The sequence below is a fragment of the Neolamprologus multifasciatus genome, chromosome 12, assembly GCF_963576455.1.
Source record: "Neolamprologus multifasciatus chromosome 12, fNeoMul1.2, whole genome shotgun sequence".
Taxonomy (NCBI): domain Eukaryota; kingdom Metazoa; phylum Chordata; class Actinopteri; order Cichliformes; family Cichlidae; genus Neolamprologus; species Neolamprologus multifasciatus.
In genome coordinates, this window is record NC_140450.1 from 19,446,470 (window position 1) to 19,462,928 (window position 16,459).

General features: G+C 41.0%; 1 protein-coding gene across 1 annotated transcript in view; it reads right to left on the bottom strand.

Moving 5' to 3' along the window:
• Positions 1–8,612, bottom strand: part of LOC146506846 (uncharacterized) — a 10,463-nt gene extending 1,851 nt beyond the window's left edge. The window contains exons 1-10 of the mRNA XM_085179805.1: positions 8,444–8,612; positions 6,913–7,024; positions 5,228–5,321; positions 4,410–4,464; positions 1,736–1,876; positions 1,448–1,608; positions 1,268–1,366; positions 780–925; positions 486–657; positions 263–375 (exon numbers count right to left, since the gene is read on the bottom strand). Of these exons, the coding sequence (XP_085035931.1) occupies positions 263–375; positions 486–657; positions 780–925; positions 1,268–1,366; positions 1,448–1,608; positions 1,736–1,876; positions 4,410–4,464; positions 5,228–5,321; positions 6,913–7,024; positions 8,444–8,555 (1,205 nt within the window). The 5' untranslated portion in view covers positions 8,556–8,612. The remainder of the gene's footprint in view (positions 1–262; positions 376–485; positions 658–779; positions 926–1,267; positions 1,367–1,447; positions 1,609–1,735; positions 1,877–4,409; positions 4,465–5,227; positions 5,322–6,912; positions 7,025–8,443) is intronic.
• Between the last annotated feature and the right edge of the window lie 7,847 nt (positions 8,613–16,459).

The following is a 16,459-nucleotide window of genomic DNA, read 5'->3' on the forward strand; positions in this document are numbered from 1 at the left end:
TAACATTACAGGAGCAGAAGACCACACCAGGTACCATTCTTGTTGGCTAAGAACCAAAAACTGACGCTGCAATTCAGGGTGTGAAAATGATCACTACTGATCAGATCACTATCTGTTTGGGATGTGGCGGAACGGGGGATTTGCATCATTAACGTGCAGCTGACGAATCTGCAGCAACTGTGTGATGCTGTCATGTCAATATGAACAAAATCGATCTGTTTAATTAATCTCTACAAGTTAAATTGCATTTTGCCACACTTACCCTGCAAAATACTTTGCCAGGAAAAGCAGGAGGTAGCAAAAAGCCCCAAAAATGATGACAAAGACTACTTGCCCATCTTCAGGTATCCAGTCCCATAAATACATCACTATTCCCTTTCAGACACACAGTAATAGACAGTCAGAGAGCTCAGGACACTATGTTAAGTCACTAATGAAGTAATTAATGAAATATTATGAAACTGATATTCATTCAGAGCACTTACTGTAAAGATAGTGATGGTTCGAGTTGCACCTTCACCCAACAGCTCCTCCAGCTGCTCTTTGGATAAGGTGCTCACAATAAAGCTGAGGATGAAGAGTAAAGGCAGGAAAACACCCAAAGCACCGCACAGGAATGAATGAAGATGGATGCTTTTGTTGCAAGCCACATCAGCCCTGTGTACACAACCATAACAATAATGTGTTATCATACATTTTCTACAACTGATAGTATCTGGTGCTGCTTATCTGCTCAATGTACACATAATATGTTTTATCAAGGCTGCAAGAGGTCATACCTGTCCTGCTCTAGTTTGCTGCTGATAGTGGAACAAATAAGGTCAGAATCTTTCTCCAGCTGATTCAGTGTCTTCTGAACAGCCTGGTTAATGGTCTTCTCGATGGTCTGACAAACGCCATCGATCTGGTTCACACACCTGCTCGGCTACATGAGACAAACTGCTCGTAAACACATCAGATTTGGACTGAACATGAAAAACACTCTGCACATCTCAATAAAGGATGGTCTGGAAAGTTCCATGACAAATCCTGAGGGCATTCTGACTGACAGCCTTGTGGACTTGGCAGAAAGTGAAGTTGCACTCGCTCAGCAGAAATGAAGCGGAGGTCTTGAGGGATGCACAAATCTACCACGCACGCTTCGTGGTTGTAGATCATAAGATGGTGCAGCAATAACTGCACTGCCGTGGTTTATAATATTTGCACAACCAGAACTCATTTTTATACAAACACAACAGTTTAAAGTAACCAACACAGATCATTTTACCTTCTGTGGGTTTGGGATGTATATTGTTGGCATCTCAAAGCCACATTTGTTAAGACCTGGACGGCGGCACAGTTCTTGTACTATCTGCATCATCACTCTCTGATGAGAAAAAAAAAGTTCATCTCACAGGTTCAACTTTCTTTGAAACAAAAATAAATTATACAAATCAGGTAAACTAACCTGTCTGTCTGTCTCCTTTCCGGCTTCATCTGCCTTGCTGAGGTAGAACAACAGCTTGTCTGCGCATTTTTGGCTCAGCTTCTCCACGATGTTGAGCGTGCGTTTGCAAAGCGCTTGGCCCATCGGGTCAAAGAACACAAATATCAGGTCTGCCTGTTCTCCTGCTCAGAGAAAAAAAAGCATTTATTACATTCCTGCAGCTGTACATCAGCTGTACAGTAGACACAAAGGAGGAGAAGAAGAAGACAGATCACCACTGAAGAGACAAGTTTAAGCTAAAGGACACACCCAACCAAGTGATGGCGCTATTCACATCAAAAGGGTAGATCATGTCCCCGTCCACCAAACCCGGAGTGTCCACGAAAGTCACCAGGCTGAATTTCTTCTGTTTGGAGGTGGAGATCTCAGCAGATAGGTAGTCAGTAACACCTGGAAAATAGAGATGGCGTGCATGTGCAAAAAGATAAAGACACAGTAACTAAGGTAACGAGTTCAGTCCATGCAGGAAAATGTCGCCTCTAATGGCTATAATATTGTGTGCTACTGGAAGCCGCAGTGCGGTCAATACTTGGAAGCCTGAGGGAGATCAGCAACAAGATCTCAAGGCAACTTTTATGCTAAGAGCTTTGCATTTTCAGGACAGCAGCTATAATTTAACTCCAAAACGATCGTATTCTTCACAGACACAGCTGTGCACCTGTGAAAAGATACGTTCACCTCCTGTGACGATGATGCAGCAGCTGCACCCTCGCACATGAAACTTTATTTCTGTTTTTCTAATCATGAAAATATTAACGAGGCCTCTGTTTCCTCACTGCCCTCTGTGGAGAGCTTTGTTGTCATGGTTACACACAACAGCTCTTCAACTGGCAGCTTTAGTGTGGGGCGTGGGACATAAAGCTAGCCAGTGAAGAACGACTGTGAGGCAACGCACTGAGAGGTTACGATAATCCACCACAACCATCACACATAAGAACACCCCCCCTCCCCTTAAATAGAACAGGATCACTATTGAGATGCATCCCTACTAGTGACAAAGTAACCCCTCCCACGCCGACCCACACTCACACACACACCAGGGAGGCCTGGGATGACACTGAGGCCGTTTCATGCAAAGAGGCAGGTGTCAACAGCTAGCACAAATCGCATCCTTGTGCTGCAGTGAGCAGAGCCACTGCTCCTCTGGCACATTAGCATTCCCTCATGTTTCTCCCACATCAGCATGGCCACAATATCAATAGATCTGCCTCTTATCACACGCCTAAGAAAAGTCTCTGAGTACCGAGATATCCCTGCTGTGCAAATGAAACATTAAAAATATGTATGTTTGTGTTTAGGTGTGTGCGGATTTCATAAAGTAGCTTTAATTTAGAGCGCTGCTAGACCGCACTTCAGCTATTCCATATAATCCTAAATAAACAGGCACAAACGGGGACAGACACATCGATCCGTGCGGGAAAGGACAAAAGTTCTGCCAGCTGAAAATGAGAGTTATACTCGCCAATGTGCGCTAAGTTCCTGAACTGACTGTAACTGAGAAGACCGTGCAGGAGATCATGTGCACAAGGAAAAGGGCAAAGGCTGCAATAACGCTGCATCGACCAAGACTAAAAAAGAAATTGTTGAGCTGAACAGGTGAAAGCAGACATGGTGCAAATACTTCTACAGGAATCTGAGAAGCCAAAGACCTTGATTAACCAGCGGATATGATTATTTTTTAATGTGCAGCAAAAGCAGTCAGTTCCCACAAAGCATACAGGCTAAACCTATGACAACAGGTTGATAAGACAGACACATAAAGATCTAAGTATGAAGCCAAATTAAGAAGCACATCCCAAAGGAGACCAAACTGTGCAGCCAGCAGCTGCTCCCACATGTATGGATGTATGGAGCTTTTCTGATGAGTCATCCTCGGCTGCTGTGACAGGTAAACAAATGTCCCATACAGCTGGTTTCCACAGGCGGCGGCGACGATGACGATAAAGTTGAAATGAATTGAAAAAAAGAAATCCTGCTTGTATTCCAGCAGCAGATTGTTGCGAGGCTCGGGCCTGCGGAGCGAAGCTGTTGCTGCTGGAGTCTGGGCTGTGCCGTCTCTAATAGCTGTGACATTTCTCAGCAGCTCCTTCTGACTAAACTGCGCTGCTGCCGATGGGGCGTGTGACTCATACGCCATACAGTGTTCGCTCTGGTCCGCACCCAGTGAACCCTCACTCTCTACACACTGCCTGTCAACACTCAAACACACTCCCCCACCCTCCACTGCACACCCCCACTCAGCCAGCAGGCAACACCCAGACTCTGTAGACGATCACCACGATCACAGCGGCCGTCCGGTGGCGTATCCAGAGCGCTGCTGACGCACAGATCTGAGCAAAACTGTCTTAAAACAATATCAGAGCGCTGCACGTGTGTGAGAAGAAGAAAACAGGAGTCTGGACCGATTTATCATCAAGTTAATGACTCACTATTGAGTCATCAAGGTGAAGGACCTAAACCCAAACTTAAATCACAGAAGTCTGTGATAAGGATTAATAACGAGTAACCGAGCATTAAACAGGCAGACATTCTTGTGATGTTACAGATCACAACGCGTCTTTAAAACCGACTTTGATCAGCAGCATCCAGAGGTAAATATTCATTAGCCACCAGCAGAGCCTTATCTTAAACCTCAAAGGTACAGCTACCTTTCTGCAGTTTGTGATTACATTCATCTTCTGCAGTTTTAACTCTCGATTCCAATAATTTGCTAATTGTAGAGACTGATTGGTGATGATTTTCATCAATGAGCATAGAAATATCATGATCAAAGGCATAGAGATGCAAAGCCCCAAGTTTTTACTGTTGACCCGCACGTGGAATATATATCAAATCTAATGTTTCACAGAAGGAACTATCTGCACATTCACTGAGAGAGCATGAAAATGTAGTATAGTAAAGAGTTGAAGAAGTAACGTCTTACCTTTGAACTCCAGGAGCGGTCGAAAGTGAGGATAGAGATGCAGCGTTGCATTCCCCTGCGAAAGAGTTAACAGGACAGTGTTAGAAACAACCAGATGAGACAAACCTGCATTTTTTTTCCTGCAGTCTTTCCCGCCCCTCTACAACAGAGTCCTCTCTCATCTTAGTGCTTTACACGAGCTGGTGTGCTGCGGCTCAGCGTGCACGCCTTAGCTCTTCCTGCACATTGGAGATAATCCTTCTACTCTGCAGTCCTACACTCCAAATGTATTATTCATACTCCCACCCTTCACCACATCAGGATATGAACAGAGAGGCAGAGGGAAGGGATATCAGAGAGGACCGAGAGGCAGGTGTCTCCCAAGCCTGTTTTCATGCTGCAAAGATGTTTTTGTGTGTGTGTGTGTGTGTGTGTGTGTGTGTGTGTGTGTGTGTGTGTGTGTGTGTGTGTGTGTGTGTGTGTGCATACACAACAAAGCCCCTCAGTGGAGCAGCATATAGAATGAGAAATCACCACTGGCTGAGGGAGTGCCTTACATAAATGCCAACATCAAACACCCTGCTTCATCAGCCTTTATGACTGACTGCAGCTTCAGTTCATATTACTGAAGTTAAAAAATCGCATCATCTCCTTGAGTACAAAACTAAAAGGTGATAGCTAAATATAAAAACAAGCTTCTTAACAAATACTGAGAACAAAATTAAAGGATTGCACTGAAGTAAAAGAGTTAACTGTCACAATTTTCCTTTTTAAGCTCTGGCTGGGAAATCTTTTCGTGGCACAGCTGCACATGCCGGCTGTGTCCGCGCTGATCTTACCGTCAGAGATTCTCTTTTGCGTCCACTTGTGATGAAGGTAAACCCCTGCGTTTCGATGGCCACCCCTGTTTTCTGTATGTGCTCTTCAACATACCTAGAAAGATAATAACGCCATCAAAAGTGAGAAAGAGCTAAAGCAACAACGCCTCAATTCTTGCGAAAAGCTACATGTGAGAAAACGCTGCAAAATGATTCTGTTTACAATCAAAGGGAAAATAAACAAATCATAACATTTTAAGAAGCTCAAACAATGCACTGTTCGAATTTTTGCTTGGTAAATTTGATTTATCCACAAGAAACTAATTTCATTCTTTCATGTTTTAACATGTTGATTTAGAATAATTTACCTACCTACCCACCAACCCATCCATCCATCCATCCATCCATCCATCCATCCATCCATCCATCCATCCATAATAATATAGCTTGTGGCTTGTTTAAAAGGATGTAATTGTGTGATCAGTGGGATATTACAGAATTTGGACATCAAGAGACTAGAGAACAAATGTCAGGTAGAACAACACTCCTCGAACCAGTTTGCAATCTCTAAGCAGTAATAATCAAAGTGATGATCTTAAGAGCATCTTCAACATTAGCGAAGATGAGTATATAAGAATCTTGAAAGATTTAACAAATAAACAAATATTGCAATAGAAAAAAAAATGTCACCTTAACCAATTTGTCAGCAGAAAGCTCCCTCTCTCTAAAATATGTCAGATCAGTTAGAATCAGGGGCAGCGCGGTGGTGCAGTGGTTAGCTCTGCCGTTTCACAACATAAAAAGTCCCGAGTTTGAATCTATTGGCCAGCTGGGGCTTGGGTGGGTTCTCTTTGCGTACTGGGGCTTCCACCCACAGACCACAGACATGCATGTTGGGTTACTGATCATTCTAAACTGTCTGTAAAGGAAACAAGGAAGACCACAGAAGATGTACATGGTTGTGGTGAAGGCTGGAGTGACAGAGGGGGATGCTAGGGATAGGGTCGGGAAGGGAGATCATCGGCTTTGGCGACCCCTGAAGGGTCAGGAGGAGGAGAAGGAAGCAAAGGAGGAGAAGAGGAAAATAAGAAGCTTAAGAAGAAGAAGGAGGAAGAGGAAGTTTTTCCCAGATTGTGAAAGGTCCCCAGTTCAAGGGCAGGAGGAGACACAAATCCCAGGAAGGCTTGTGTCAGAAAAGACCCTCCTTCTTATGTCTGCACATATTGTTTATATTTGATTCAGTACATATGGTATTTATTAATGGTGATTTGCTGCTCTTTCTTTTAGCACAGATTTGGGACAGTACTTCAGTGTCATTGTATGCCTTGATCTGCATTTCAAATATGCAGATCCACCCAATGTGGTGACGCCCTGTGAATAAGGGAGTAGCCTAAAGGTCACTAATCTTACAGCATACATATTTCCTACCCAGCATTTATTCAAAAAAGGACAAAACTTTGATGGTGACAAAAGATTTAACTGACATACAAAATAACAAATTACACCAGTTTTTTCCCCATTTTCTTTTGTAAATCCACACTTCCTGGGGCAAAACTGGGCTGCATTCAAACCACAAAGCGCTTTCAAAAAGTCATGTGTGAACAGGATGTTTTCGACACCAGTCTCTCTTTGAAACATAGAGCAGAGCATGTGATGGTCAGGCAGCGTTATTAGATCACAACAACAATAAGAGGTATCAGTAATACCAGTTAATGAAGGAGCTCTTTCCTGCAGAGTGGTTACCCATTATCATCACGATGATCTTCTTTCTGGGAGGCAGAAGACGGACTCCCAGGCTGCTGGCAATTTTTACCAAGCCTGAAAAACACACACAACACAATCATGACACGCAATGACTAAAGTGGTACCTTTGTACTATGATGCTCTAGACTGGTTTTAAAATAAAATAATGTAGTTGTGAGTAAATAGTAAGCCTGCACAGATGCATAGTTAATCGTACATGGTTAAAGAGTAGGTAGAGGAAAATTTTACAAAGTGGCAGATGAAATGACTACCACTTGTCCTCCCTCACAACCCTTCTCAGTAGTGACAATTATCACAGTAAAAGCAAAATAAACTGATGCATGTTGCCTGTCATGACCTCCAAGACAGTTAAGCTTAAAGTACAATTCTACTATGTTAAACCTCTGAAGTCTAAGTTATCTGAACCCTAACCCTATGCGGTCACAATGTGTATGTTTGTTTTATAAATCAGCCTCCCAAGAATGAACATAAATTCTAAGGTTTTTTCCTCTTTGGAGCAAAAAATTTCTTTTAGAAATGTAATTCCAATTCCAATAATACTTGATTTTGACATACAATACAAAGGTCTAGAGGCATCTCTCATTTGTTTAGGTCATTTTTCTAAGTTATTCTTAAGGAAGGGGAAGAGAGGGCAACGGTTGACATATAACAAATTATACAAGCCTGTGTTTTTATTTAGCTATTACACTATAATAAGTTTTTTTTTTTTTAAAGGACACATGGTGATCAAGGTAACTAAAATGAGTTACAGGATTATTCGTGACACCACACCTTTCCAAATGTTTACCTTCTAGAAAACAAGCTGATATTCTTTCTGCTTTTCATGCACGCCAGAAGGGTATAATAATCTCCCATTAATAAAAAGCACACTACAGGAGGCTCCCTTATTAAATTGTTGGTTTTTTTTACTGTAATATCTTACAGCATAAGGCCGTCACTGCGGCACTTTAATTATGTTGTCTGTGAAGGTTCTCAGTCATCCAGGTCATCGTAGTCAAAGGAGCTTGCAAAGAAAAGCGTCTGGACTTCTTTAAGTTGCTTGAAGACGTTTCACCTCTCATCCGAGAGGTATGTTGTTTATTTATTGTAGACTACATTATTTTTATTCTTGATCCTGCTTCTGTAACACAATAATTCCTCTTTCTGGGATCAATGAAGTTTCTATGTATCTATGTGTATGTGATTTTGCATCAATGCATACAGTCAGATGGGGCACTGCCCTGCGAGGCTGCAGAGGAGCCTCTGAGATGTTCAACGTCACGTGTTTGACACACACTAGCAGCTGCTGCAGGCTGACACACACACACATACACTAAACAAGCAGCATTACACCTTTAAGTCCACATAAACTTCAGTCGGGGGCTTCAGCAGTGGCACAGCTCGGTTACCATAATACCACAGCCAGGGCGGGCTGGTTTCTACTTTGCGGTCCTAACTTTGCTTTAGCCTTAATCCAGATTATCGAATGTTTACCGTTTTCGCTGTCCACATACAGATTGTGGCACTCCTTCAGTATCCTCTCACTCGGTGTGGTGATCGGAGACTCCAGAGGGTTTGCCACAGACCGGGGCTTTCTACCCGACATGGTTAACGACGCCAGGGGAACCCGCTTCCCTGCCCTTTCCAACAACACACGGGGAAGGGTTTCAGGGTTGCACAACAACCGTTCTGTGCGGAAGAAGCGCTCCCCCTGCGGCCAGACGTCATCATGACATCTGAACACACAGGTGTTAGTATGCCCTGCGTGGCTTTAAATATTATTTAATGATTAGTTTGTATTACTGACCTTTGTCCATAGAAATATGACAAAATTGCTGCCATATTGAATGTCTACAATTAGCTCTCGCCCCTCCCGAACTGCTCCCAAAATGTGGGCCACGGACCCTTGGTGGGCCCCGAATGGTACTACAAGTGGGCGTTAAGAAGTCAATTATTATAAATAGGCTAAAATATAACTGACAAAACTATTATTAAAACTATTACAGTTCAAATCAGTTTTATTCGTGTAACTCCAAATTACAACAATAATTGCGTCAAGGTGCTTTAAATGTAAGGTTAGAGAGGAAAGAGCAACAATCAGATAACCCCTGATGAGGAAGCACTTGGCCAGAATGAAAAAGAAAAAACACACTTTTAGCAGGAAGAAAACTCCTGCAGAACCAGTTCAGTTTGAGGTAAAGAGAAAAGACAAAGAGGGTACGGGGAGACAGGACAAAACACAGATTATGGGGGGAAAAAGACACAATTCAATGGCATGCAGTAGTGTATGAACACCTGGGGAATGAAAAGTGAAGAAGAAATGCTCAGTGTATCAAAACTATAAGCAGTCTGACCTTATAGCAGCATAACCAAGGAATGGTTGAGGGTCACCTGATTCACCCCTATCTTTATCAAAAAGTTTAAGTCAAGTGATGAGGTTAGGGATTTCCCTCGAGTTCTATTTTGTGAAACTCTAGGAACCACAAGTAAGCCTGTAGTCTGATAGGATAAAATGATAATGGTGTGACAGGGTCTGGTTATTCAAGACTTTGTATGTGAGGAGAAACTCATTAAAGAGAAGCAAAGCTGATGTAACAAACCATGAGGTTTAAAAAAATACTTTAATCTTAAAAGTCTGACCCATTTACAATACTGAACTGGTCTTGTATTTCACCAGCAGAGGAAGAATTGAAACAAAGCAGTAGCTGATCATCAGGTACCAGAAATAAAGCTGGAAAATGAACCTCAATGTGAGCTGTTAGACTTTCTAACTAAATGTCAAAGCAGAAAAATATGGATTATAAAAGCAAGTTTCTATCCAGAGTCATACCTGTGGATAACAAACTAATTGCCAAACATACAGCATCTGTTTGAGGATGGCAGAAGCACAAAGACTATTTCCAAGATGTGGAAAGATCCCAGGCATGACCAGAAATATCAGTACCTCTCCATCCACTCAGATGGTGTACTGAAATTATGAAATGATGGCTTTAAAAATTCATGCAGTATTCCCTTTTACGAGAGAGAAGAAGATATTGTCTCCACTTTTGACAGAGACATATTATTCTATAAGTGTAATGCATCAGCTGTTTGGAAATAAGTGCTGTCAAGAGGTCAAGAGATTTATTCTAAATGACACTTCTTCAGCTGAGAGTCTAAGAGTGAAGACACACACAGACGCTGCAGTTTTAACTTGCAAGGGCGTTTCACAGAGCGCTCACATCAGAGAGTGGGGCCCTGTGATCAGCGCCCTGTTCTTGCACTTGTCTTTTATTTATACAGAAGGAAAATGAAAACATTTGTTCAGTGTAATGTTGATACGTGAGCATGTGGGTATGTGATTGTGCGTGTGTGTGTGCGAGGTCCAAACTGCTTGTTCAACTTCTTACTATCGCTGTGGGAAGATTCAGATATAAATATCAGAACACATTTTATAAAGAACAATCAGTTCTGAACAATGAAAAGGTCATCATGCAGTATTCTATCACATGTAAACTTATATCATTAAAAGCTTATACTGACTACTAAGTACAATTTTCCCTTAACAATAATTGAAGAGGATAATGACCAATGCCCCTAAATGACTGTTTTCCTTTTGTCTGTTTTCATCTTCAAAGACACAGAGGCTGATGGCTTCTGCTGCACAGATGCATATGAGAAACCCTCTCTGATATGGCTGTTTATACTTCGTCTCTGTTAGAAAACCGCACTAAAGACTTTCTTGGCCTGACGATTCCCAGTGATGTTTCAGTGATGTGTCCAATCCGATTCAATGCATTAGGTTTAAATTGTTTGCCATCTGCGGTCTAAAGAAGTCTTCAAGAGCTTATGATGTATCAACCACCTTATTGGATTAATCTGATGTTATTTACAGCAATAATGTAGAAATGTGAAATTTAATCCTCTTATTTGAAGTGGTATTTTTGAGCCATTATCTAAATTAAAGCTGCACGTGTGGACTCGCCAGTCATATGTAATAAAAACTGCACCCTTTGCTGACTTTGACTCGAATTCATGTTTTAAAACATCTTAGAAGTTATACTTTTACAATCATCTTTGCTGTTGGTGAAGTCTTCACAGTGTTCTCCTTGTGCCTGCATTGGTTCTCTCCGGGTTCTCCAGTGTCCTACACCAGTCCAAAGACATGTTAGGTCATGTAGTGAATTGTCTGTAAGTTTATGAGTGCAAATGTTTTTCTGTTTCTTTGTGTTAGCCGTGAAAGATTGGTGAAAGGTTCCCGAAGGACCTGAGCTCCCAAGTATGACCTTTTTATATCCAGTCATGTTACCAGCTTGTGATATAAGTACCAGTCCATTAAAAATTAAATTTTTATTGGACTGGTACTTATATCACACTTTTCTACCCTAACTGAGCACTCAGAGTGCTCACATTCATACACCACTTTATTCCATGCCTTGCACACATTCACACTCCAATGTGGGGACAGTTTGGGGTTCAGTAGGATACTTCAGCAAGCTGACTGAAGGACTCAGGGATCAAACATTGACCTTTTAGTTTGTAACTCTACCTGCTGCACCTCCTTGTTAAGCATCATACAAGTTTTACAATTTTTCATAAATTTTTCATAAACAGTAAAAAATTACACGTTTTTTGTGTCCTGAATAGATCAGTCTGAGGGAGAATGTGCTCTGCTGTGTCTGTAGTATAGAGTGCAATAGAATGTCCATTGAATAGTGTTACGGATTCAAATATTGAGGATGGATACAGGAGGAAAACCCAAAATAACCACACTGGTCCGGCCGGGTCAAGTCAAACGATGATTTAATGAACACACGCGTGGGAGATGGACACCATACACAGACAGCATCAGATCTCAAAATGGTGGAGCCTTGATCAAACTCTTATAGCCTCTAGTGGCCCCACCTAATCATAAAAGCCTAAACATTCACATTCTTTCTCTCACACAGCGCCTAAGCTACGACCTTGGCTCCCTGTTTATCTGCTCCTGGTGAGATGGGGCAGAATGCTCTGTTCTCTTCTAATCAGACAAGTAAGGTGATGACTTTCTGTGAACAATATTTCTTATAACTCAGCAATATAATGCATCATAAAACAATATCATCCATTCACAATAAATCAGCAGTCTAATGTAATGCAAATCAGTTTACCAAATGTAATAGTTATCACCTTCTTCTAATTCAGGAGCATAATGCAAACTAAAACTACATAATAATTCACAATCTTTAATTAGGGGTCTAACATTGCATAAAATAATATTATAATCTAACAATTCCCCCTGTTGGGCTCTTTAGACTTAAAGAGCTCACTTACACCCTGCAATCCAGTGTTGCCGGGTTCATTTCTTCTTACTCCTTAGGCCCTTTGTCCCCCTGTTGGGTGAACCATATGTGAGATGACCTCTGTGTTTGCGCAGTTCAGATACAAGAAAAACTTTTATTACAACAACAACAGTAGGTACAGATGATACTCCCATCACTCCCCAGTTCTCCCACAGCTTTATTTCGGTGCTACCTTATACCCTCCAAACGTACTCAGACTAGAACCTCTGTCCGAGGAGCTTTTAACCTTTATTTTATTGCTGTAGGCACCAATGTCTTCTAGTCGGGTGATCCTCTGCTCTTGTTTCCTTCAACCTCAGGGGTTAGACAACCCTTCAGTCGTTGCACAGATCAGGGGATTATTCTGCCCCGATTTCAAACAATGATCTGTGTATTCTGGGATCACAGCTGTGTTCCCCAGCAAAAGGAACAGAAAGGTGTTCTCCTTATGACCAACAGCCTCTCGAACGTCGTTGGTGTGGTGTTCCTGGATTTCCGTCAACCCCTTCATGGTTATTGCTGTGTTTATGGGATCCATCCTTTTGAGGTGACTAACTGGAGCCCAAAATGCCATGACACTTGAACCCAGTTGATGTTTCCGCAGTCACCGTATCTGTCTCTGCTGCCAAGGATCCTCGTATATCTGTGACCTCGTCTGGTGTCTGTTCCTTTCTCTGTAAGAGACAGAAAACCAAAACACCTCTCTTCCCAGCTCTAACAATCTAATGTTGCTGTCTACTGATCTTTTGGTGATTCAGAATTTGTTTAGAACATTCAGAATGTCCCAAGGACTTATCCTAATTTAGTGTATGTGTGTGTAAGCGTGTTTGCATTTAGCCTGCTGCACTCAAGGCATTTCCTACACTTTATCAGTCCGGACTATCGCCGAACGAAGCTTATGACCTTCAAAAGACCGAGTGCCAACTCATTATAAGCACATTTGCAAGATATGTATAAAAATGATTAAAACCACTCATTCTAATAAAAGACATAAAAAACAAATTAGCCATTTTTAATTCTAACATGTGTCCATTCAATGAAGCTAGAAAATTAAAAGAAAAGGTTAGTGACCTCATATCTTAGAAAGTATCAGACTTTCTCCTATCCAGTGTCGTTGCTCCAGTCTTGTTATTCTGTGTTAGGGAATGAAATCAATTTAATTGTCATATTAGATCTGTTCAACTCCTGGCTCCTCCCAGAGCCTGCGTCTTCACAATCGTCTACAAACAAAACCTGTATTATTATGAACTTCACTTCAACATGAACTTGTTGACTACTTTTGACACCTGTAGATAGAAGATTAACATGGGGTTATAACAATCACTGTAATACAAATGTTAATATGTCAATAGCTTCAATAAATGTTCAATGCAATGCTTGTTATATGATTCTGATGTAACAATAATGCTGATGCTAAAATAACAGTAAAACACACCCTTTTTATCCCTTACTAACCACAGCAGGGGCCTCTATGTTTTAATTCAGCCATGAATCCAGCTCACCTGATTCATCACTGAGCCCCACCGGCACTGGCATTTGACAGGGTGGCGCTGCATATTCTTCCTTTAATGTCACTATTTTCAATCTGTTAATTAGAGTGCTTAAACATGAAGTAGACTACGTCCACTACAAGTCAATATAACTGTGAATGTGGCCAATTATCAATCTATTACCAATCAATAACAAAAAATAGCTTTTATTTTATGCATGCTTTTAGTCAACCACTCACCCACAGGATCTCCAATCCCAGAAAATTCCTTCTCCTCATTTAATGAGTCTGTCCTCCTTCCATGCCCTGGTAACTGGTCCATCCAGAGCTGTATCATTATGAAATATACATACAACAAGCCAAACCACACCTTGGTCACACCAACCCTTTTCCGCCCTGAAGATGTCCAACGCCATCTTAGTCTGGACTGTCAAAGGTGATTTTAACGCTGATTGTTCCGACAATCCATTTATAACATTTCCTGGTCAGATTAGCCAATCTCTGCACACTGGAATAAACATAATCAACATGATCAACATTTTTCCTGCGTGTTTTTCACCATCTTATTGATTCCAACGCTCCATCCTTATGTGGTTTGCTACATTATGTTTATCTAGAACTCCACTCTGTCTCTAAATGTTTGAAGAATTTTTCATATTTGGGGTCAAGAATTTGACCATACGTGAAATTAATAATGTTATCACCCCCATCGGGGCTTACCTTTCCCACTTCTGATGATATTCCTCCCTATTCTTTGCAAGTACCCGCTTTTGGTGGCGAGAAACTGTTGGTGTGGTCAAGTGGGTGCTGTAAAAACAAAAGCTCAGGACAGAACAGTTATCAGTCATGTACTTCATACAAAATTAGCATATATTGAATTTCATATTGATCCTCTGAGTGTAATGGTACATTTTAATTTTAATTTATCAAAACTAAACAATAATTTTTCTTTATTTTGCTCTTGTTCTTGTGCAGCACCACATCTCAGCACATGCCCCTGTCGGTTCTATCTTACTTTTCTAAATTATTGACTATTTCAATGGAGAACCTAAATGACGTGGACCAGTGTTTGTCATTACATATCTCTATTTTGAATGTGACAAGTCTATCATTCCCCTATTATTCATAGACATCAATAGAGGGTTTTTTGCTTCTTTTTTTTTCTATCAAAATTAATTGGCTTTTTACAGTGGCCTGCTATGGTTAATAATAACATGTTCAGTCATGAATGAAATCAAAGCTTCTCTCCATTTTAGCATTTAACATTCCCAACAATATAATGTGCTGCATTAATCGAAACACAGCTAATAAAACCCAATTTTCTTAATGGAAACATCAGTAGCTCAAAATTAGCAACCAAAGGGTTAAGTCTGCAGTTCACACTCATGTGAAGCTACAGCCTCCCCCTTTAGTCTCTGTCATCCTTCTACTCCTGCAAAAACAAAACAAAGCAAGACAAAACATCCACCCTTCTTTTACAGGCGGGTGAATTGTTTGTGGACATTTACTAATCCTAAAGTCGGTACCGTTTTTGTCTCAGTGTCAAGTCAGTTAAAACTTTTAGTCGTCAGTCCCTCACAGTCCAGTCACATGCATACATTCACACACATTCATACCAGATATTGCTGATAATGGAGTCTCACACGCAACCTATTCGAGGCTCCATCACCAGCAAGATGACGTCATCATTTTAAAGGAAAAACAGTTCCTTGTTTTTTGGACTGGATTGACTCGCTGCAATCCTTTTAGGCTCAGGACTTCTCATGTGATCTATGTCCCATATAAGTGAATTTCTCCAGAGCCCATTATAATCATGGAGAAAAATACTTTGCAACTGTTTTCAGTAAGAATATTTTATAGCGCTTTAAAGTTCAATCTCTCAGGCCTGGATTAAAGAGCTGATTTGTTAAATCAGGAACTCACAAAATACCAAAATATCACCACCGGTGGATCACTCCTCTCAGATGTTCTTATTTCAGTGCACTGTAACAAAAGCAAAGACAAACGTAACCAATAAAATACTCATATAATAACAAATACTGGGGCCCGTTGGAAACATGTCCAAACATAAAACCATCTTTCTCTCTCTTAGAGAAAGAAAACAATCCAAACCTCACTGATAAAATCAACCTAGTGTTAAGCAAAACCCAAAATCAACCAAAACTTCACCAGAAAGTTTTTCTCCGTCCCGGGACAATATTGTGTAGGAATACAGGTACCGTAACTTCTTTTGCACTGACAAAAACATGTTGGACTTATTTGATTCAATAGTGGACACTAGTTGCGCACAAATGTTTTGCTTTGGTAGAAACTTAAACAACTGAGTTAAATCAACACAACCTTTTCATTTTCAGTTAACCTGTGCATTTTGGGTTCATATTACACGATTAACACATGTTCAGATGGAGTAAGTTGAGCTCCTGGAATATTTTAATCCTTCACAATTCTGTCATTTTATTTCAACCCTATTCAATAACTTTTATCCAAATTCTACTTGGTCCCTTAAATACTACATGTTGTCTTCATATTGCCTACGGTTCAACAAAGTCTAAATTCTGGTTACCATAAAAATTGAATGGGTCTACAACAACTACCATCCTCCTATCTTTATCCTAATTGCACGAGGGCTGGGAAATAACTCTAAAGTGATAGGTTACGAGGCAGGGTGCACCCCGGACAGGCCACCAGTCTATCACATAGAAACAAACAACCATTTACACT